This window comes from Malania oleifera, chromosome 2 (genome assembly GCF_029873635.1).
Source record: "Malania oleifera isolate guangnan ecotype guangnan chromosome 2, ASM2987363v1, whole genome shotgun sequence".
Lineage (NCBI taxonomy): Eukaryota > Viridiplantae > Streptophyta > Magnoliopsida > Santalales > Ximeniaceae > Malania > Malania oleifera.
In genome coordinates, this window is record NC_080418.1 from 70,555,407 (window position 1) to 70,577,880 (window position 22,474).

Here is a 22,474-nt window from a genome sequence, read left to right on the forward strand (position 1 = left end):
TTGTCGACGAATAAATATCGAACGCGTTGTAAAATATCAGAATAGAGTTATGTTGAATTAGTTGTAATCCCAAGAGGGGGGGGGTGAATTGGGTATTTTAAAATTCTTTGAATCTATTTATTACTTAATCCCAATTTGTATATTTAGCAAACAAATTTTAGGGATTTATGACAAAAACAAATTTAATTTACCAATGAGTTCTTATTACCTAATTAATTGTGTGCAATGTTATTCAACCTACACATGTAATATGAGCAATTTAAATGTAGTGCTGAAAGTAAAGAGTAAAGAGAAGAGAGAAGACAAACGTAGTTTTTACGAGGTTCAGCCAACTCGGCCTACATCTTCGCCTTGAGCAACCACTCAAGGATTTCACTAAAATCCTTACTCCTTAAATTGGGATGGAACTTTCCTTACAATCCGCTGCGTACAAGAGGTACATCTCCCTCCTACTCCGTTGCTTAAAAGAGATACAACTCTCTCCTCAAACACCGGTTCACACACCGAACTGTGTATGAAAATTTGTAAAAACACTCAAAAATACTTCCAAACAAAAGCTCGTGAGTACAATTCAAATTCCTAATACATTAATATATAATATAACTTGAAACTCAGAATGTATGAAACGATACAATCGTTTATGTATGATATGCTTCAACACACAAATTCTTTTTTATCAAATCTCCCAAAAATGATATATTTAAACACTTTGGAGAATATTAGGGTTCTAGTTCACTTTACAAAAAATCACAAATAACTAATGTGAACTTACAAAAAAAAAAAACTTTGAAGATTGCAAAGATTTTAAATACACTTTGTCAAAACAATAGTTTTCTCAAGATTTCAATCTCAAAGCGATCTTGGTAATATTTGACTTAAAGTATATATCTATATATCTATATGATGATAATACCAAAGATCAACAAACTTAATATTTGATTTTCAGAAACTATCCTTCAATATATATATATATATATATATATATATATATTGTTATGCACTGCTAAGGATATATAATCAAATAGTTTAGATCTATTCAAAATATCAGCCTTAAACTAAGAACACACTTGAGTGAACACACTTTAATCAAAGCCCAAATAAAAACTTTCTCAAGTATTGAGTTTGTCAAAAGAACAATCTTTATATGAATGTGAAAAACTTAACATCAAACTTTTTTAAGGATATTCAAAATAGATGTTGATATGAGATTAAAAAAAATGTATTAATCAAACCTCAATCCAAGTTGAAACACAAGATGTATAATCGAGATCCCTTTTGATTTTCTGAGTTGATTTGCCTAAAGACGATGTGTAGAAGCTAGAGAGTAGGCAATCGTATATAAATCAGCTCAAGTTTCTCAGTTCTCTTTTCAACAAGATGTGTTCTTCGCTTTACGTTGATTTTCTTGTGTTTTGCTAATGTACTAGGGTTTAGATATTCAGTATATATAGTGTCTTATCCTTAGAATTGATCTCAACCGTTGGATCAAAGAAACATCCTATGAGTCCTTTTTAATAAAAATCATATTTTTAAATTTTCCCGCAAGTTCAGGCGATCGAGGTTGAAGCCCAGGCGACCGAAGTCCCTTAAAGCTTTGAAAATTTAACTTGGAATACAGGGTTAGGTGCCTAAGGTACAGTTCAGGCGACCGAAGTGCCTCAGCCAGGTTCTGTGTTTCCTATTAATTCTTTAGGCTACCGAACTTAATCTTCAGGCTACCGAAGAAATTTTTCAGGCTACCGAAGAAATTCTTTAGGCTACCAAGGTTGAGTTCAGGCTACCGAAGTGCCCATTTTCTGATTTTTTTATTTCTAATTTAAAAATATGCTTTGATCTCTTTCTTAGGTCTTTTATAAAAACATTTTCTAGGGTTTTGAAAGTATTTCTAAGTCCATGAAAGAACCCTAATGATGTTCATGAAATGCATGAGTCCTAAAATCATTCTAGGTTATGTTGAGCCTCAAATTAAATCATATATAAATGTACATACACGAGATCTAAGTACCCATTCCCAAGATGATCTTAAACTTTGCCGCTTGCATCTTGATTCTCGTACTCTTTGAGTTCCATGGATCTTGCCAAGATATGTATGCTTTACTTTAAGGCTTCCACGACTCGTTATTCTTTTGTGCATGCTTAATATGGTTCCTGTTCACAAACTCAATGCATAAATTAAATACCAAGTGATTTGTCATTATCAAAACCGGATTGGACTCATAGAGTCAACAATCTCCCTTTTTTGATGATGACAAATGCACGAAAAAAAATGTATAATGGGTTACGCCTAACAAGGCTCCCCCTCAATTAATGCATCAAATATTCAATGAATGACAATATGCTCATGTTCATACATAAATTGTTTAGCTTGAATCCAAATGAAATATAAAATATGCTCATAATGAATATGCTCACCCTTTGCATAACATCAATAACAGTTTTGGCTCATTCTTCTTTGCTTCTGATATGTTTTTTTATTTTTTATTTTTGCTCCCGATTTTTCTCCCCCTTTTGACATTAACAAAAAAATGTATAATGATAAGACATGAATGGACATACCTTTATGTTATTCTCCCCTTTGAAATCTTAAAGTTTTAATCTTGTTCAACCATTAGATTTTTAACAGACTTTACTTCTCCCTTTTTTACATCAACCATCCCCCTTGCTAATGCATCAGTTTCAACGATTATGTGAGGATACCAAAAATTGATTGATGTGATACCAAATGTAGATTAATGTTATGTCGAATGTGCACAAATGTTAATTGATTTGATACTAAATATTAATTAATGCGATACCAACATTTGATTACTTTGATACCAAGTGATTACATCTTAAGTGACATTGCTTCCCTTAAATTATGTTATCTAATATAAATCTAAGCAACCTCTCGATTATACATCAAGCCTAATTCACGCCTAATTTGGATAAACCTATCCTCCACAAGTGGTTTCATGAATATATCTGCCCATTGTTCATCTGTGCATATAAACTCAAGTGTCACATCCCTTTTTTGCACATGATCACGAAGAAAGTGATGTCGTATCTCTATATGCTTATTTTGTGAATGTAATATGAGATTCTTTGAAATGTTTATTGCACTCATATTATCGCATCTTATAAATATTGTTTCATAATTTAATTCAAAATCCTTTAGTTGTTGCTTCATGTATAGTGTTTGAGCACAACAACTACCTGTCACTATGTATTCAGCCTCAGCTGTGGAAAGAGCTACTGAATTTTGTTTCTTGGAAAACCAAGAGACTAAGGAATGTCCTAAGAAATGACAAGTACCACTAGTGTTCTTCCTATCCACTTTGCTACCTACAAAATCAGCATGAATAGCTGATAATCTCAAAAGATGTGTACTTAGGATTCCATAATCCAATTTCCACGGTTCCTATTAGGTATCTAAGTATTTGTTTAATGACAAACAAATGTGACTCTTTTGGTGCAGACTGAAATCTTGCGCACAAACATATGCTAAATATTATATCAGGTCTACTGGTAGTCAGGTATAATAAGCTACCAATCATTTCACGATAAAGTTTGACATCTACTAGTATACCTTGTTCATCGTTGTCTAATTTCAATGAAGTGCTCATAGGTGTACCTAGTATTTTTCCATCTTCCATATTAAACTTTTTGAGTAGGTCTCGGATATACTTTAATTGATTTATGAATATTCCATGTTTTGCTTATTTGATCTGAAGTCCTAAGAAGAAATTTAATTCACCCATCATGCTCATCTCAAATTCATTTTGTATGGTATTGGAAAATTCACAACACAATTCTTTATTTGTAGCGCCAAATATAATGTCATCTACATATACTTGAACTAAGAGAATATCTTCTTTCTTAGTCTTTATGAATAGAGTTGTATCAATCTTTCCTCTTATGAACCCATTTTCTAATAGAAAACCGCTTAGCCTTTCATACCAAACTCTAGGAGCTTACTTTAAACCATACAAGGCTTTTTTTAGTTTATAAACATGATATGAATTCTTATGGTTTTCAAAATCCGGGGGTTGTTCTACATACACTTCTTCATTTATGTAGCCATTTAAAAATGCGCTTCTGACGTCCATTTGATATAACTTGAAATCCTTAAAAGCTGCATATACTAAAAGCATTCGTATGACTTCCATCCTAGCTACAGGTGCAAATGTTTCTTCAAATCTATACCTTCTTCTTGATTATATCCCTAAGTTACTAATCTAGCCTTATTTCTTACAACTACTCCATGTTCATCGTTCTTATTCTTATATATCCATTTGGTTCCAATGATTGACTTATCCTCCGGTCTGGAAAAAAATGTCCATACTTTGTTTCTCTCAAACTAATTTAACTCTTCTTGCATGGACAACACCCATGATTCATCCTCTATAACTTCACCCACATTCTTAGGTTCTTCTTGAGATAGAAATGCAGTGGGACATCATATTCCTAAGAGAGGATCGAGTGACTACTTCACGTAGTGATTCACCTATTATTTGACCAATGGGATGATTCTTTATATATTTCCATTCTTTAGGTGGTTCATTAACCTCATTTTCAGTTTGATCAATTTCAATGGATGGTTCCTTAAGTTCATTCTTCTTTTCTGAATCATTCTTAATGGATAGTTCTTCAAATTCCTTGTTTAATTCAATTTCATCTTCATCAGTTCTTTTGGAGAAGGGATTTGACTCATCGAACACTACATGAATAGATTTTATGACCGTCAATGTTCGTTTGGTATATACTCTATAGGCTTTACTATCTAAGGCATACCCTAGGAAGATACCTTCATCATATTTCACTTCGAATTTTCCTAAATGCTCATTGTCTCTAAGCACAAAACGCTTACAACCAAAGACATGAAAATATGATATGTTTAGTCTATGGCCATTCCATAACTTATACGGAGTCTTATTAAGTGAAAGTCTAATCAGAACTTTATTTAGCACATAGCAGGCAGTATTCACTGCCTCAAGTCAGAAGTACTTAGGTAATTTATGTTCGTTAAGCATAGTTCTGGCCATCTCTTGTATAGACCTATTTTTCCTTTCAACTACACCGTTCTATTGTGGTGTTCTAGGAGATGAAAAATTATGGGCAATTCCTAATGAATTATAATAGTCTTCCATGCCTTGATTTTTGAATTCTCTACGCCTATCACTTCGAATTTTAGTGATTGTATATCCCTTGTCATTTTGGATTTTCTTGCACTGGTTTATAAATAGTTCACATGCTTCATCTTTGTGAACTAAGAATAGTAACCATGTATATCTTGAAAAATCATCAACTATAACAATTGCGTATGTTTTTCCTCCTAAACTCTATATTGGGTTTGGTCCAAATAAGTCTAAGTGTAGCATTTGGAGTGGCCTAATAGTGGAGATTTCTTTCTTCTTCTTAAAGCTTATTTTTACTTGTTTTTCTAGTTGGCATGCATCACAAATTTTATCTTTCACAAATTTAGTCTTAGGTAGTCCCTTAACTAATTCTTTCTTAACTAGTTTTGAGATTAAATCCATGTTTGCGTGTCCTAGTCTCCTATGCCAAATCTAGTTAATTTCATTCATAGTAGAGAAGCATGTCACACTCTGTGAGGTTAAGTTATCAAAGCTTGTGGTATATACATTTTCATGACGTTCAACAGTGAATAGTATCCTATTATCAGTTTTGTGTTTAACTATGCACTTGTCATGTTCAAAAGACACTTTGTAACCTTTATCACACAGTTGGCTTACACTCAATAAGTTATGCTTTAAATATTCAACTAATAAAACATCATCTATAATGAGTGAGGAATCATTACCAACTTTACCTACACCTGTGATCCTTCCCTTAGCATTATCTCCCAAAGTGACAAGCCCTTCATCCTTGGGTGTTATGGATGTGAACTTTGCTTTATCCCCAGTCATGTGACGTGACAATCCGCTATCCATATACCATCTATCTTTTGAGGATGCTGATCTTAAGCATATCTGCAAGACACAATCAAACAACTAACTTTGGTACCTAGATTTTCTTGGGTCTATGGGGGTTAGTGCTATGTTCTCCTTTGACTCTCTATTCTTTCTTGATTTGGACATCTTTATTTTTGAAAGGACAATCGAATTGTATGTGACCCAACCTTCTATATTTAAAGCATGTAGTATTTCTATAATAATTATTTGTTGGAACATATGACTTTGGCTCTCATGAAATAACCCATGTAAAGATGTCTATTCTTTAGATTTTCCTTTTCATTAAAGCCAAGCGCTTCATTTTCTAGGGAATTTCTTTGAGATCCTAAAAGCTTTTTAAAATTGTTTTGTCCCTCAGTAAATTTATAAATGATTTCAGATTTATCTTTCAAATCCTTTTCTAATTTTTCAATTTTCAAATCTTTATCTTTTATGACAGATGCATGAGATTCATTTTGGCGTTCAACCAAATTTGAAAGTTCTTTGACTTTTCTTTTCAACTTAGAGATTTTCTTTGTTTTCTTCTCAAACATTTTAATAGAGTATAGGTATTCTTGTTTTAGTTCATCATATGAAATCAAGTCATTTTCATTTTCAGACTCACTAGAATAATACGAATATGATGAAAATGATTATTGTACCTCAAGGTCATCATGTGCCATTAGACACATATTGGCAATTTCGTTGTTGCTGGATTCAAATTCTGAATTGCTAGTGCTATGAGTATCCCAACCAACTTTCAGCGCCTCTTCTTTTTCTTTTAGGCTTTCACTAGTTTGGGGCACTCAGGCTTGATGTGTCCAACCTCTCGGTAGTTGTAGCATGTTGGTGGATCCTCCTCTTTTTTTTTTCATGCTAGACTCTCCTCTTTCTGATTTAGAGTTCCGAAATTTTCTGTTGAACTTCTTGTTCTTCTTCAAGAACTTCATGAACTTCTTTGTTAGCAAGGCCATGTCATCATCTGTTTCGAAATCACTTCCTTCACTTGAGTAGCTTGATGATGCCTTAAGTGCAATGACCTTCTTTGCTTTGGTTTGCTTTGCTCAATCTTCCTCTCGTTTATTGCCAGCTCATAGGTGACGAGTGATCCAATGAGTTCGTCACTTGACATCTCCTTGACATTTCTCGCTTCTGCTATTGCTGTAGCTTTCGCTTCCCACACTTGAGGTAATCCCCTAAGTATTTTCCTGATCAACTCATAAGTAGGGTAAGTTTTTCCAAGTGCATTCAAAGAATTTGTGATGTGTGTGAATCTCGTGTACATGGATTGTATAGATTCATCAACATGCATTTTAAATGCTTCATATTCACAAGTGAGCATGTCTATCCTACTATCCTTGACTTCCTTAGTGCCTTTATATGTGACTTCTAATTTTTCCCAAATTTCTTTAGCCAAGTTACATGCCATTACCCTATTAAATTCATTTACGTCCAGTGCATAGAAAAACAAGTTCATGACAGTAGCATTGATTTGTATTGATTTCCAGTCTTTCTCTGTATATTCATCTTCAGTTTTAGGTATATTAGTCCTATCAATTACTTTCATGGGAATGTGATTTCCCTTAGTCACTATTTTCCAAACCTTCCAATCTACGTTCAGTAGATATATGCTCATCTTACGTTTCCAATAGGTGTAATTTACACCACAGAAAAATGGGTGGTCTAGTGGATGAGTGTCCCTCACCAAATGGAGTTACACCAATATGTGACATATGATCTTTTTACAAATTAACTATTAAGTCTACGTACACCCTCTTTGATACCAATTGTTGAATTAGGTGTAATCCCATGAGGGAGGGGTGAATTGGGTATTTTAAAATTCTTTGAATCTATTTACTACTTAATCCCAACTTGTATATTTAGCAAACCAATCTTAGGGATTTATAACAAAAACAAATTCAATTTACCAATGAGTTCTTATTACCTAATTAATTGTGTGCAATGTTATTCAACCTACACATGCAATATGAGCAATTTAAATTTAGTGCTGAAAGTAAAGAGTAAAGGGAAGAGAGAAGACAAACGCAGTTTTTATGAGGTTCAGCCAACTCGGCCTACGTTCTCGCCTTGAGCAACCACTCAAGGATTTCGTTAAAATCCCTGCTCCTTAAATTGGGACGGAGCTTTCCTTACAATCCGCTACTTACAAGAGGTACAACTCCCTCCTACTCCGCTACTTACACGAGATACGACTCTCTCCTCAAACACCAGTTCACACACCGAACCGTGTATACAATAGAATCTATAAAAACACTCAAAAATGCTTCCAAACAAAAGCTCATGAGTACAATTCAAATTCCTAATACATTAACATATGATATAACTTGAAGCTCAAAATGTATGAAACGATACAATCGTTTATGTATGATATGCTTCAACACACAAATTCCTTTTTATCAAATCTCCCAAAAATGATATATTTAAACGCTTTGGAGAATATTAGGGTTCTAGTTCACTTTACGAAAAATCATGAATAACTAATGTGAACTTATAAAAAAAAAAAACTTTGAAAATTGTAAAGATTTTAAACACATTTTGTTAAAAACAATAGTTTTCTCAAGATTTCAATTTCAAAGCAATCTTGGTAATATTTGAATTAAAGTATATATCTATATGATGAGAATACAAAAGATCAACAAACTTAATATTTGATTTTCAGAAACTATCCTTCAATATATATATTGTTATGCACTGCTAAGGATATATAATCAAATAGTTTAGATGTATTCAAAATATCAGCCATAAACTAAGAACACACTTGAGTGAACACTCTTTAATCAATGCCCAAAATAAAAACTTTCTCAAATATTGAGTTTTTCAAAAGAACAATCTTTATATGAATGTGAAAAACTCAGCATCAAACTTCTCTAAGGATATTCAAAACAGATGTTGATATGAGATTAAAAAAAAAGTATTAATCAAACCTTAATCCAAGTTAAAACACAAGATGTAGAATCAAGATCCCTTTTGATTTTCTGAGTTGATTTGCCCAAAGATGATGTGTAGAAGCTAGAGAGCAGGCAATCATATATCAATTAGCTCAAGTTTCTCAGTTCTCTTTTCAACAAGATGTGTTATTCGCTTTACGTTGATCTTCTTGTGTTTTGCTAACATACTATGGTTTAGATATTCAGTATATATAGTGTCTTACCTTTAGAATTGATTTCAACCGTTGGATCAAAGAAATATCTCGCGAGTCCTTTTGATAAAAATCATATTTTTAAATTTTTTTGCAAGTTTAGGCAATCGAGGTCGAAGCCCAGGCGACTGAAGTCCCTTAAAAGCTTTGAAAATTTAACTTGGAATACAGGGTCAGGTGCCTAAGGTTTAGTTCAGGTTCCTGAAGTGGCAAGTTCAGGTGCCTGAAGTCCTAAGTTCAGGCGACTGAAGTGCCTCGGCCAGGTTCTGTGTTTCCCATTAATTCTCCAGGCTACCGAACTTAATTTTCAGGCTACCAAGGTTGAGTTCAGGCTACCGAAGTGCCCATTTTTTGATTTTTTTATTTCTAATTTAAAAATTTGCTTTGATCACTTTCTTGGGTCTTTTATAAAAACATTTTCTAGGGTTTTGAAAGTATTTCTAAGTCCATGAAAGTACCCTAATGATGTTCATGAAATGCATGAGTCCTAAAGTCATTCTAGGTTATGTTGAACCTCAAATTAAATCATATGTAAATGTACATACATGAGATCTAGGTACCCATTCCCAAGATGATCTTGAACTTTGCCGCTTGCATCTTGATTATCGTACTCTTTGAGTTCCATGGATCTTGCCAAGATATGTATGCTTTACTTTAAGGCTTCCACGACTCATTATTATTCCGTGCATGCTTAATATGGTTCCTGTTCACAAACTCAATGCACAAATCAAATACCAAGTGATTTGTCATTATCAAAATCGGATTGGACTCATAGAGAACAGGTTCGTTGCCGAAGGAGCCGATTCGTCGACAAAATGTATGGATGATTCGTCGAGAAAGGCGCCGTCTCATCGACGAGGTTGGCTGGTTCAAAGGGGCTATAAATATCCCATTTCATTTCTTAAGTGTTAAGAAACCTCAAAATCTTTCTCTCTCCCTCTAGAACCAATGGGATCTCTCTCTCTCTCTCTCTTTGATTCTTCGCTGTTTGTCGCCTGATTCGACGATCTGACATTACTGCGTGGATCAGGGGAGGAATCTCTTCGAGTATAGTGGATTAGAATTTTGTTTCAAGGATTTTTGGGTTTTGACCCAAAAACAAAGTAAGAGTCCGATTTCAGTTTCATTTCTGAATATGTGTAGTAGTAAGAATTGTAGTGAAGTATAGTTCTTGGATGTTTAGATTTTGGTGTCTCGGTTCATAGTTTTGGAGCCATAGAGTTTGTATTTTGGTATTTGAGAAAAGGTAAGGGGATTCTATTTATATCAGTTATTTTTGAAAATCAGAATCGGTAAACATGTAGTTTGCGATTGTATGTAAGTTTTGGTTTCTTATTTGGGAAAATCTTTCAAGTAAAAATATGGGATTTTCGGATTACAGTTTTTGGAAAAATTGGAGGTTTCGGGTATCATCTCTACTTCTGTTGGAAAATTTGTATGTTATATAAAACTATAGTATTGAGATGACCGTACCTGTATTTGTATTAAACTGTATTTCTCGAACTAAAAACGATATGATTTGTTGTATACTCAAATAAGTATGGAATGAAATGTTGTATGTAAAATGTTCCAAGGTTTTGTAAAACAGCTAGGGGCGACTAATTATCGTACGTTGATGAGTATAGGGACATGAGTTCCAAAATTGTTCCAGGTTTTGTAAATCAGCTAGGGGCCATGAATTACTGTACGCTGACACCATGTCTCGGCTAATTACCGTGGTTGAGAGTGTCCGACTCTATATTCGAGGGTGTAAAATATCGCCTGTTCTTTCCTTTTGGTCATTGATGGGTGTGAGCTACACTGTACTGGACACGATATCGCTGTGGGGCTTCGGTTATTGCAGGGTATCAGGTGCTTGAGTGTGACGACACTAACTGTATGTTTGGTATCATATGTACTGGAACAAATTGTGAAAAATACTGGAATTGTATCGTGTTATGTTTTATGTTGAATAACAATTGTATGCCGCACACTGACATAATCTGTTTTCTTCTTTACTGAGCGGTGTCTCACTCTGAATATGCAACAGTTTTTCAGGTCCTTTGGGTAGCCAAAACTAGCATTCTAGCATCCGAAAGAGGGGGTGTTGTTTAACTATGTTTAGTACCTGTGTAGGTATGAGTTTTGTAACCGGGTTGTCAGTGTTGGGTTTTGTAGACACTTGGAGTATGTATTGTATTTTGGGATGTGTATTTTCAGTTATGTATAAACTCTGGTATGGTCTGATGTAGGTTACTAAAATCACACCTGGGACCCATCCCCGAGTTTGGGGCGTGACATCTTGGTATTAGAGCTAACTAGGTTGTTAGGTCTTGTTGACTTGGTTAGGTGTAGATTTGTATACATACTAGAGTATAGGATGTAGGAAATGGGTAGAGTAGGTCGAGGGTTGTTTTGTTGCTAGATAGGGACTTGTTAGCGGTGTTATGTGTTTTTCCTAGAATGACAATTTCAGTAAAATCACGGCAAACCACTGATGGATTAATGTCGGTGCGATATGACAGACCTGGACCCTTGAAAGTAGTAGTTGACATGATTAGTTTTCAATGATTGTGATAACTGTGTACGATATAGGAATTTTAACCGATTCCTATCTTACTTTCTGAACGGAGCCCAAGGATAACAACTTGGATAGTGGTTTTGAGGGGATTACGAGTGATGAGTCTCCTTCCGTGCCTCAAGGTTTGACGAAGCAGGTTATGCGGGAGATCGGGTGGAGTGTTAGGAGACGTGAGCACTCTCCTACTATTACGGGTTGTACCGTAGAGAGGTTCACCCACATGCACCCTCTGACATTTATGGGAGGACCCGATCTGATAGTGGCAGAGAACTGGGTACAGAAGACTGAGAAGATATTGAAAGTTCTACACTGCATTGACCAACAGAAGGTTCTCTATTCTGCCTTCCAGCTAGCAGGAGAAGTAGAAGATGGTGGATGACTGTGAGTCTGCTTGAGAAGGAGAGAGCTGGTCCATCTGGTATGATGTGGAGTCGTTTCAAGGAGGTATTTTTCGAGAGATACTTACCAGCTTCCACTCGTGACACGAAGGCTGATAAGTTCTCAAGCCTAACGCAGGGAACCTAATAGTGCAGAGATATGCTGCTAGATATATTGAACTATCTCGTTTCGTGCCGTATTTGGTCTCGAACGAGTATGAGAAGGCTTGAAGGTTCGAGAAGGGTCTGAGGAAGGACATCCGTAGGCTTGTGAGGATGCTGTAGATCCGAGAGTTTTCTGTTTTGGTGGATTAAGCCACCATAGTTGAGACTAACCTCAAGGGGGGTAAGGTGGTATAGGAGCAGAGGAAGAGGCTAGTATCTTCTGGTTCTCAGACTGGTCTACGACAGGGACAGTGGAAAAAGAAGAAGAACTATAGTTCGGGGTATTGTAAGAATATCGAAAAGCAGAGTTCTCAGGGGGGATCCATCCTCCACACCATGCACCAGATGCCGTAAATGGCATGACGGTGAATGCTAGCCGTTCTGGGATAACTGCTACAACTCTGGCAAATCGGGCCACATATCTTGAAACTGTCAGGCAGAGAGGAGTGATATGCCTGCACAGAGCCAGAACTGCGAGAGTAATCAGATATCTCGAGGAGGGTGTACTCCTTTACTCTAGCAGATGCGAAACACGTTGGGAATGTGGTAATAGGTACCATGTTATTGCTTTCGAATATAGTTGTTGTTTTATTTGATTCAGGAGCAACCCATTCATTTATATCTACTAGTTTTTTGAAACTGTGTGGGGTTGAAGCCCAAGTGATGGATGAGTGATTGTCCGTGGCTACACCGACTGGGAATGTAACGATCTATGGTAAGATGTTGGGAAACTGCCCAGTGGTTACTCAGGGAAGACTGCTACCGTGAACCTAGTAGTGTATGACATGTGTGGATTTGACGTCATACTGGGAATGAATTGGTTATTCTCTAGTTATGCGGTGATTGATTGTCGTAGGAAGGTAGTAGTGTTCAGACTTCCTAGGGAGTAGGAGTATGAGTTTGTGGGATTGTGTGTGCATTCGATGCCACAAATTCTATCAGCTATACATGCTAGAAGGTTACTCTTGGAGGGTTGTCAGGGGTACCTAGCTTGCATGAAGGAACCACCTCGGGATGATTTGAAACTTCAAGATATCCGAGGGGTTCACGAATTTTCGAATGTATTCCTGAAAGACTTACCTGGTTTACCTCCTGATTGTGAGGTGGAGTTCGCTATTGATTTGTTGCCAGGACAGGCACCAATTTTTAAAGCTCCATATCGAATGGCTCCTACTGAACTTAGAGAGTTGAAGGAGCAGTTGCAGGAACTACTGGATAAGGGCTTTATCAGACCTAGTGTTTCGACTTGGGGAGCTTAAGTATTGTTTGTGAAAAAGAAGTACAGTTTGATGCAAATGTGCATTGATACCATGAGATCAACAAGATAACAGTGAAGAACCGATACTTGTTGCCTTATATAAATGATCTGTTTAACCAGCTGTAGGGAATGCAGGTATTTTCGAAGATCAATCTACGGTCAGGGTATCATTAGGTGAGGGTTAGAACTGAGGATGTTGCAAAGAATGCTTTTCGAGCTAGATATGGTCACTACGAGTTTCTGGTCATGCCTTTCGGATTGACTAACACCCCAGTAGTATCGGGTGCTTGAGTGTGACATCGTATGTTTGGTATCGTATGTACTGGAACAGATTGTGAAAAATATTGGAATTGTATCGTGTTATGTTTTATGTTGAATAACACTTGTATGCCACACACTGACATAACTTGCTTTCTTCTTTACTAAGAGGTGTCTCACTCCGAATATGCAACAGTTTTTCAGGTCCTTTAGGTAGCCGGAACTAGTATCCTAGCGTCCGGAAGTGCGGGTGTTGTTTAACTATGTTTAGTACCTGTGTAGGTATGAACTTTGTAACCGGGTTGTTAGTGTTGGGTTTTGTAGACACCTGGAGTATGTATTGTATTTTGGGATGTGTATTTCCAATTATGTATAGACTCTAGTATGGTCTAATGTAGGTTACTAAAATCACACCTGGGACCCATTTACGAGTTCGGGGCATGACATCTTGGTATCAGAGCTAACCAGGTTATTAGGTCTTGTAAAATTGGTTAGGTGTAGATTTGTGTACATACTAGAGTATAGGATGTAGGAAATGGGTAGAGTAGTTCAAGGGTTGTTTTGTTGTTAGACAGGGACTTGTTAGTGGTGTTATGTGTTTTTCCTAGAATAATGATTTCAGTAAAATCATGGCAAACCACTGATGGATTCATTTCAGTGCAATAGGACAGACCTGAACTCGTGAGAGTAGTAGTTGACATGATTAGTTTTAAATGATTGTGTTAATTGTGTACGATATAGGAATTTTAACCGATTCCTATCTTACTTTCAGAATGGAGCCCAAGGATAACAACTTGGATAGTGGTTTCGAGGGGACTGCGAGTGATGAGTCTCCTTTTGTGCCTCGAGGTTTAACGAGGCAGGTTATGCAGGAGATCGGGTGGAATGTTAGGAGACGTGAGCACTCTCCTACTGTTACGGGTTGTACCATAGAGAGGTTCACCCGCATGCACCCTCTGACATTTATGGGAGGACTCGATTCGATAGTGGCAGAGAACTGGGTATAGGAGACCGAGAAGATATTGGAAGTTTCGCACTGCACTGACCAGCAGAAGGTTCTCTATTCTACCTTCTAGATGGCAAGAGAAGTGGAAATATGGTGGACGATTGTGAGTCTGCTTGAGAAGGAGAGAGTTGGTCCATCTGGTATGATGTGGAGCTGCTTTAAGGAGGTATTTTTCGAGAGATACTTCCCACTTCCACTCGTGATGCGAAGACTGATGATGTAGAGATATGCTGCTAGATATATTGAGTTATCTCGTTTCGCGCCATATTTGGCCTCGAACGAGTATAAGAAGGCTTGGAGGTTTGAGAAGGGTCTGAGGAAGGACATCCGCAGGCCTGTGAGGATGCTTTAGATCTGAGAGTTTTCTTTTTTGGTGGATTAAACAACCATAGTTGAGACTGACCTCTAGGGGGATGAGGTGGTATAGGAGCAGAGGAAGAGGCCAATATCTTCTAGTTCTCATACTGGCCTTCGACAGAGACAATGGAAAAAGAAGAAAAACTATAGTTTGGGGTATCGTAAGAATACCGAACGACAGAGTTCTCAAGGGGATCCATCCTTCGCATCATACACCAGATGCCGTAAATGGCATGACGGTGAATGCTAGCCGTTCTGGGGTAACTGCTACAACTGTGGCAAATCGGGTCACATATCCCAGAACTGTCAGGCACAGAGGAGTGATATGTTGGTACAGAGCCAGAACCGTGGGAGTAATCAGATGCCTTGGGGAAACTATGAGGCAAACACAGCTTCGGTGAGAGTGTACTCCCTTACTCCAGAAGATGCGGAACACGTTGGGAACGTGGTGACAGGTACCATGTTATTGCTTTTGAATATAGCTATTGTTTTATTTGATTCGGGAGAAACCCATTTGTTTATATCTACTAGTTTTGTGAAGCTGTGTGGGGTTGAAGCCCAAGTGATGGATGAGTGGTTGTCCGTGGCTACACCGACTAGGAGTGTAATGATCTGTAGTAAGATGTTGGGAAACTGCCCAGTGGTTATTCAAGACTGCTACTGTGGAACCTAGTAGTGTACGACATGTGTGGATTTGACATCATACTGGGGATGGATTATCGTAGGAAGGTAGTAGTGTTCAGACCTCCTGGGGTGTAGAAGTACGAGTTCGTGGGATCGTGTGTGCATTCGAGGCCATAGATTCTATCAGCTATATAGGCGAGAAGGTTACTCTTGGAGGGTTGTCAGGGGTATCTAGCTTGCATGAAGGAACAACCTCGAGATGATTTGAAACTTGAAGATATCCGAGTGATTTGTGAATTTTTGGATGTATTCCTGAAAGACTTACCTGGTTTACCTCTTGATCGTGAGGTGGAGTTCGTTATTGATTTGTTGCCAGGACAGACACCGATTTTTAAAGCTCCATATTAAATGGCTCCAGTTGAACTTAGAGAATTGAAGGAGCAGTTGCAGGAACTACTGGATAAAGGCTTTATTAGACCTAGTTTTTCACTTTGGGGAGCTCCAATATTGTTCGTGAAAAAGAAGGACGGGTCGATGCGGATGTGCATTGATTACCGTGAGATCAACAAGGTAACAGTGAAGAATTGACACTGGTTGCCTTGTATAGGTGATCTGTTTGACCAGTTACAGGGAACACAGGTATTTTCAAAGATTGATCTACGGTCAGGGTATCATCAGGTGAGGGTTAGGACTGAGGATGCTGCGAAAACTGCTTTCCAAACCAGATATGGTCACTACGAGTTTTTGGTCATGCCTTTCGGATTGATTAACGCCTTGGTAGTATTTATGGACCTAATGAACAAAGTTTTCCATGAATACCTGGATCAGTTTGTGGTGGTATTTATCAACGACATTCTGGTATACTCTAGGAATTCTGAAGAGCACGGAAACCATTTGAGATTGGTACTTCAGGTGCTACGGGAGAAGAAGTTGTATGCTAAGCTAAAGAAATGCATGTTCTGGTTGAATCGGCTCGCGTTTCTAGGCCATGTCGTGTCGAAGGGTGGTATCTCAGTTGATCCTGGTAAGATAGAAACAGTGGTTGACTGGGTGAAATCGAAGCACGTGCAAGATGTTCAAAGTTTCCTAGGATTGGCTAGGTATTACAGGAAGTTCGTGGAGGTATTCTCTAAGTTATCTGCCTCTCTGACATGGTTGATGAGGAATGGTGTGAGATTTGATTGGACCGACGAGTGCAAGCAGAGTTTCCAGGAGTTGAAACACTGACTAGTCACTGCTCCGGTTTTAACCATCCCAAATAGGGACAGTGGTTTTGTGATTTACAGCGATGCATCGCTGAAAGGGTTGAGATGTGTGTTGATGCAACAGGGTAAGGTAATTGCTTATGCTTCTCGGCAACTCAAGGAGTACGAGAAGAATTACCCCACGTATGATTTAGAGTTGGCGGCAGTAATATATGCGTTGAAGATCTGGAGACACTACTTGTACGGTGTACAGTGTGATATCTTCACGGACCACAAGAGCCTTAGATACTTTTTCACACAAGAGGAGTTGAACATGGGGCAGAAGAGGTTGCTGGAACTGATCAAGGACTACGATTGCACAATTAGCTATCATCCGGAGAAAACTAATGTGGTAGCCGATGCATTGAGTCGGAAGTTTGAGTATGCGTCAGTATCTACAGTGGTAGGTTAGCATCATATCAGACAGGATCTAGAGAGTCTTGGCGTGGAATTGGTGGATGGTAATCATGAGGCTTTCATTGCTAGCTTGGTGATCCAACCGACATTATTTGATAGGATTAAAGCCGCGTTGACTAATGATATTGTAACACCCCGACCCCGAGGGGCTTGGGATATTAACTTTTTACCATTGATTTACAGCGGAAGCAAATAAACTCAATTATTATTAAACCAGAGCGCTAATTATCCATATTACAATCATTTATTTTAAAAGAAGAATAATTACATAAGCATAAATATCTGGCATCATACTAATATTTCTAAATAATCTTTACTGATTTTCAACATGCTCTTCAGAGTTATCTGAAATAAAAATATGATTGGAGTGAGACGACGCTCAGTAAGTAAATAAGATTATTATTAGTGTGTGGCCAAAATGAGCTTTTAAATAATTTCGTAAAATAATATTTAATATTATAACTTCAAGACTGCTTTTAGAATAAATATAGATTTAAAAATTTCTACATAAAACTTTTGTCATCAATTTCAACAGTAAATTTTTACAATCATATACTATAACTGTTAAATTAATCTTTTAACTTTAAAACTGTAAAAATATTTAATGATAAACATACATATACTTTTCCTTATACGTTTTCCTTAGATCGTCATTTAAGCACCAAAATGATCCTTTTCACGTAAACTTACATTTTTCCTTCAAATCATCAGTAACTTTGTACACGTAATTAAATATGTATAAACATATATTATAAAAACCACCCTTAGGCCTATTTGCCGTAAGTCATGTTTACCCCCATGACTGGGTTGTGCGGTCTGAAGACTGAACTTAGCTGGCTGACCAACCAAACTAAATCAACGTATGTAAACTTTAAGTGAGATTTTTCTTATTAAGTCCTGATCCGGAACCAGGTGTGCACTCAGGAGAAATCCACTAACATAAATAACCACTTTGTAAACAGTGTGGGTGCACTCTGATCCGTATAAACTTTAAGCTGCGGTACCGAACATCTGTAACTTTGAACTTTTGTTGCCATAAGGGGTTTTAAAATTATCTTATTATAATTTATGTAATTTAAAATAATATCGTGAAAATCTCATCTTTACTCATATTTTCATAAAAAATGTAACATAGAAATAAACTCATGCCACACAATTTTTGTGTTAAAAATATATATAATTTTATTTTTGAATAGAAATAAATGCTAAAAATTTACCCGAGGGGATTAGAATATTTCTTAACCAAAAAAATAGATACAAGTATATTAAAGATAGAACTAGTATAATTAAATACGTGTAAAAATAAACTCATGAAAATTTTGTGGAACTAATTAACATAATTGAAATTTACTTATAAAATAAATTCAGGTATGAATTTTAAATAAAAAAAAACTAACATAATCAAAATTTACTTACCTTCTTCTTTTACCGTGTGTTATGAACACAAAAACTATCTTTAAGCAATGAGATCGGAAAGAGTGGGTGATTGAGAACTTATTCAAAAATTCTCTCTCCATCACAATTTCTTTCACTCACTAATCCTTCTTTTCCTTAGAAAATTGTTGTGAAAAATGAAGGTTGAGAGCTCCCTATTTATAGGAAAATTTTGGGGAATAAATGGAATTTGTAAAAGTGTGGGGAGATGGGTGAAATTATAATTTTTTTTTTTTTTAAATTAAAGAATGGGCAAAGGATGGGAAAGGTATGGGTTGAGTATGGGATGGGGATGGAGGCCATGTGAGAGTGCTTGCCACCATTCCCATTAAATAAATTTTTAATTAATTACTTACCTAATTAATCAATTAGTTAATTAATTATTTTATTATTTCATTATTTTTCTTAATCATTATTATCATTGTTATTACTTTTAAACTATTTTTAGTATTTATTTATTTTATTTTATTGAATAAGAATTAAATTTGAATTTTGAAAACTCATGTGGGCCCCACATGGTCTTGTGGGTCCCGTATGGTCTTATGGGCCCCACACAACTTCGAGACCCAAATGGATCCTACGTAATTCGAATACCTCTCATACGATTTTATGCATCTTACATAACTTTGAGACTTGTGTAAACCTCCGTATGGCTTCGGGACTCATGTGGGCCCCACACAGTCTTGTGGGCCCCGCATAGGATACCTATATTATTATTATTTTATCATATATTTCCACAAATTATATCGGTCAAAACATTATTTTATGTACTTATTTACGTATATAAATAGTATCTTGTGGCTCCGGGACTCATGTGGACCCCACATAGTCTTGTGGGCCCCACATAGTCTTGTGGGCCCCACATATGATACCTATATTATTATCATCTTATTATGTATTTCTACAAATTATGTCTGTCAAAATACTATTTTATGTATATATACTTATTTACGTGTACAAACAGTGTCTATCCTGTTTATCCTATGAAATTCCATTTTGACCAGGCCGACCTCCAGGGAGCGACTAAGCCGCAATGGTCTCTGAGCACTCGCTTAGACAAGGTCTTTCTTAGGCATCAATATGGAATCAAGGATCCTACAGAAAAACACTTCTGTATTGATATTAACTCAATGACCATTTTTATTATTTTATTATTATTGTGCTTTAATCATATATATATTTTTGGGTCATCACAATCTCCCCTCATAAAAATTTCGTCCTCGAAATTTGCTAATTTAAAATGAGTACTGTATAATTGGTTGCGCTATTTAAAAGAGTACATGTATTAACGATTTGACTAAGTCTTAGAATAGATTGAGGGTCAATTTGATGAAGTATTTTATTTTGGAAATTGAAGTGTGAATCGTCGGTCTAATAGAGGTTGAAATGGAAAAGAAATTCAGAAGATGTGGAAAAGGATAATTATATATATGTATATATATTATACACGTCCTAAAAAAAATATATATGAGATCTGGCCTTTAGAGCCTTAGATCAACGTCAACATCTATCAAAGTACTAGTGGTGTCACTGCTAACCGTCGAGGTCCTTTCTTGGCAGAGACCTCTTGGAATGTCGCCGGCTTGGGTCGGAAAAAGGGAGAGAACGCCCGTTTGTTCGGCGAGGGAGGAAGAGTTGCTCTCTTTCCAAGTTATTGGTGGCCCGTATATGAGTCTCAATGCAAATCGGATTTTCTGGAAATGGTGGAGTAGGCCAGCATTATCCGAAACCCTTAGTGTGGTGACTGTGATATTGCCATTGTAAGGGGTATGGCCCATTGGTGTGATATTAGTTGTAAGTTTCATAGTCGGAATATTCTCGATAGGGAAGAGGGTTGGAAGAATGGCAGGGGCACTGCTCGGGTCAGTAGTGGTGGAGGAGGTAATATGAAGAATTGATGGGGCGGTAGTTGAGATAGTGGCTTCTCCAACTGATTCCCGCCTACGCCTACGGTTCTCAAACCAAAAGTGCACATTCCTCGGCTCAATTGGACCATACCTTCGAAGTTGTGCTGCAAGTAAGATAGTTCGCTCCACAGAAGGGAGTTCCCCTTGACTGCTGCAGAAGGCCTCCTCTAAAATCTCCAGCTGTGCCTTGCTAGGTTCCCATCTTTGGATTGGCGATCTAGTGCTGCTCTCAGCAGCTTGAGGAGTTGGCTGATTTGGCAACATTTTTGAGTAACGAGACAACTAAGAGAAAAGTTGGGAAGAACTAATCTCTTCAACCGAAATGTGGTTGTTCAAGATGGTAGAAAACTGTGGTGCTTAGAGTTTGAGGAGGACATACCCTTTTTATAAGGGAATGACCGCATGTTGTGGAAATCGAGAGAGAGCGACGTGTACTGCGAGAATCGAGGGAGAGCGATGCGTGTCACGGATATCGAGCAATGCATTTTGCACAAATCGAGGGATAACGATGTGTGTCACGAGAACCGAGAGGGGGTGACGCGTGTCATAGATATCGATTAACGCGTTTTGCACAAATCGAGGGAGAACGACGTATGTCACGAGAATCGAGAGAGAGCGAAGCATGTCACGGATATTGAGCAACGCGTTTTGCACAAATCGAGGGATAGCGACATGTGTCGCGAAAATTGAGCGAGCGACACGTATTGCAAAATTTGCAGACTCTAGGTTCTTTTTATGTTTTTACATCTTTATTAATGCTTTAACTATAATTAATTTCATCTTTAGATCACCACTTTGGTGGGTGGCCTAGTGGTAAGGAACCGCTCGCGCATCCATGTGATCATGGGTTCGAGTCCCTACTATGCCCAAGTGGTCTCATGCCCTGACCTTGCTTCGGGGGTAAGTGAGCTATAGCCGATGATTTTCACCCATGAGGCCTTTTTTTTTTTTTTTTAACTACAAGAGTACCCCTTTATATATATTCCATTAACATTATTATTATTATTATGATTAAATATATGTTGGGCATGTTTAGCCAATTGATGATTTGACATTGGTTAGTTATTTAAAGGAAATTAGTTATTTTTTATATCGCTTTCATTAATGGAATTTTTTTTTTTATATATAGAAAAATTAAGTTGTATTAACTTTTATAAATTTATACCAAATTAAAGATTTCGTCAAAATTTGTACTCCTAAATCAAACTTGGATACTTGATGGAAATTGAATTTGTAATGGGAAAAATAGATATACATATTTAACTTGTACATACTAAGAGATTATACTTATATATATATATATATATATATATATATATATATATATTTGAATTTAAATATAATAAGCAATATTTGAATTATATTTAATTCCTTATAAACTGATACAAAATTAAAATTAAAGATTTTGTCAAAATATATATTCCTAAATTAAGCTTAAATGTTTTGTTGATAACTGAATATGTAACTTAAAAATACATATTCATATCCAACTTTTGCATGCAAAGAAATTTTTAGGATAAATTCAGATTTCATAATAGACCGTTTGTTCATATCTATTTGTATGTGTAGCACTTCTAAACTCAGTAGGGTCTAATGAGTTATTTCTTATATATTTAGTGAAAATAATAACAGAGAAAATAAATAAATCTCAGATATTATTATATTATTATATTTATATATATAAAAATTTTAAATTATTAATGCATTTGACAATTAATTATGAATCATCAATATGGGTACGTGTTTTTACAAACATAAATAACATATTTAAATTAAT

General features: G+C 36.5%; 1 protein-coding gene across 1 annotated transcript in view; it reads left to right on the forward strand.

Annotated features, from left to right (window-relative positions):
- Positions 1 to 11,082, forward strand: part of LOC131148516 (uncharacterized) — an 89,377-nt gene extending 78,295 nt beyond the window's left edge. The window contains exon 4 of the mRNA XM_058098258.1: positions 10,716 to 11,082. Coding sequence (XP_057954241.1) covers positions 10,716 to 10,949 — 234 coding nt within the window. The 3' untranslated portion in view covers positions 10,950 to 11,082. The remainder of the gene's footprint in view (positions 1 to 10,715) is intronic.
- The last annotated feature ends 11,392 nt before the right edge of the window (positions 11,083 to 22,474 follow it).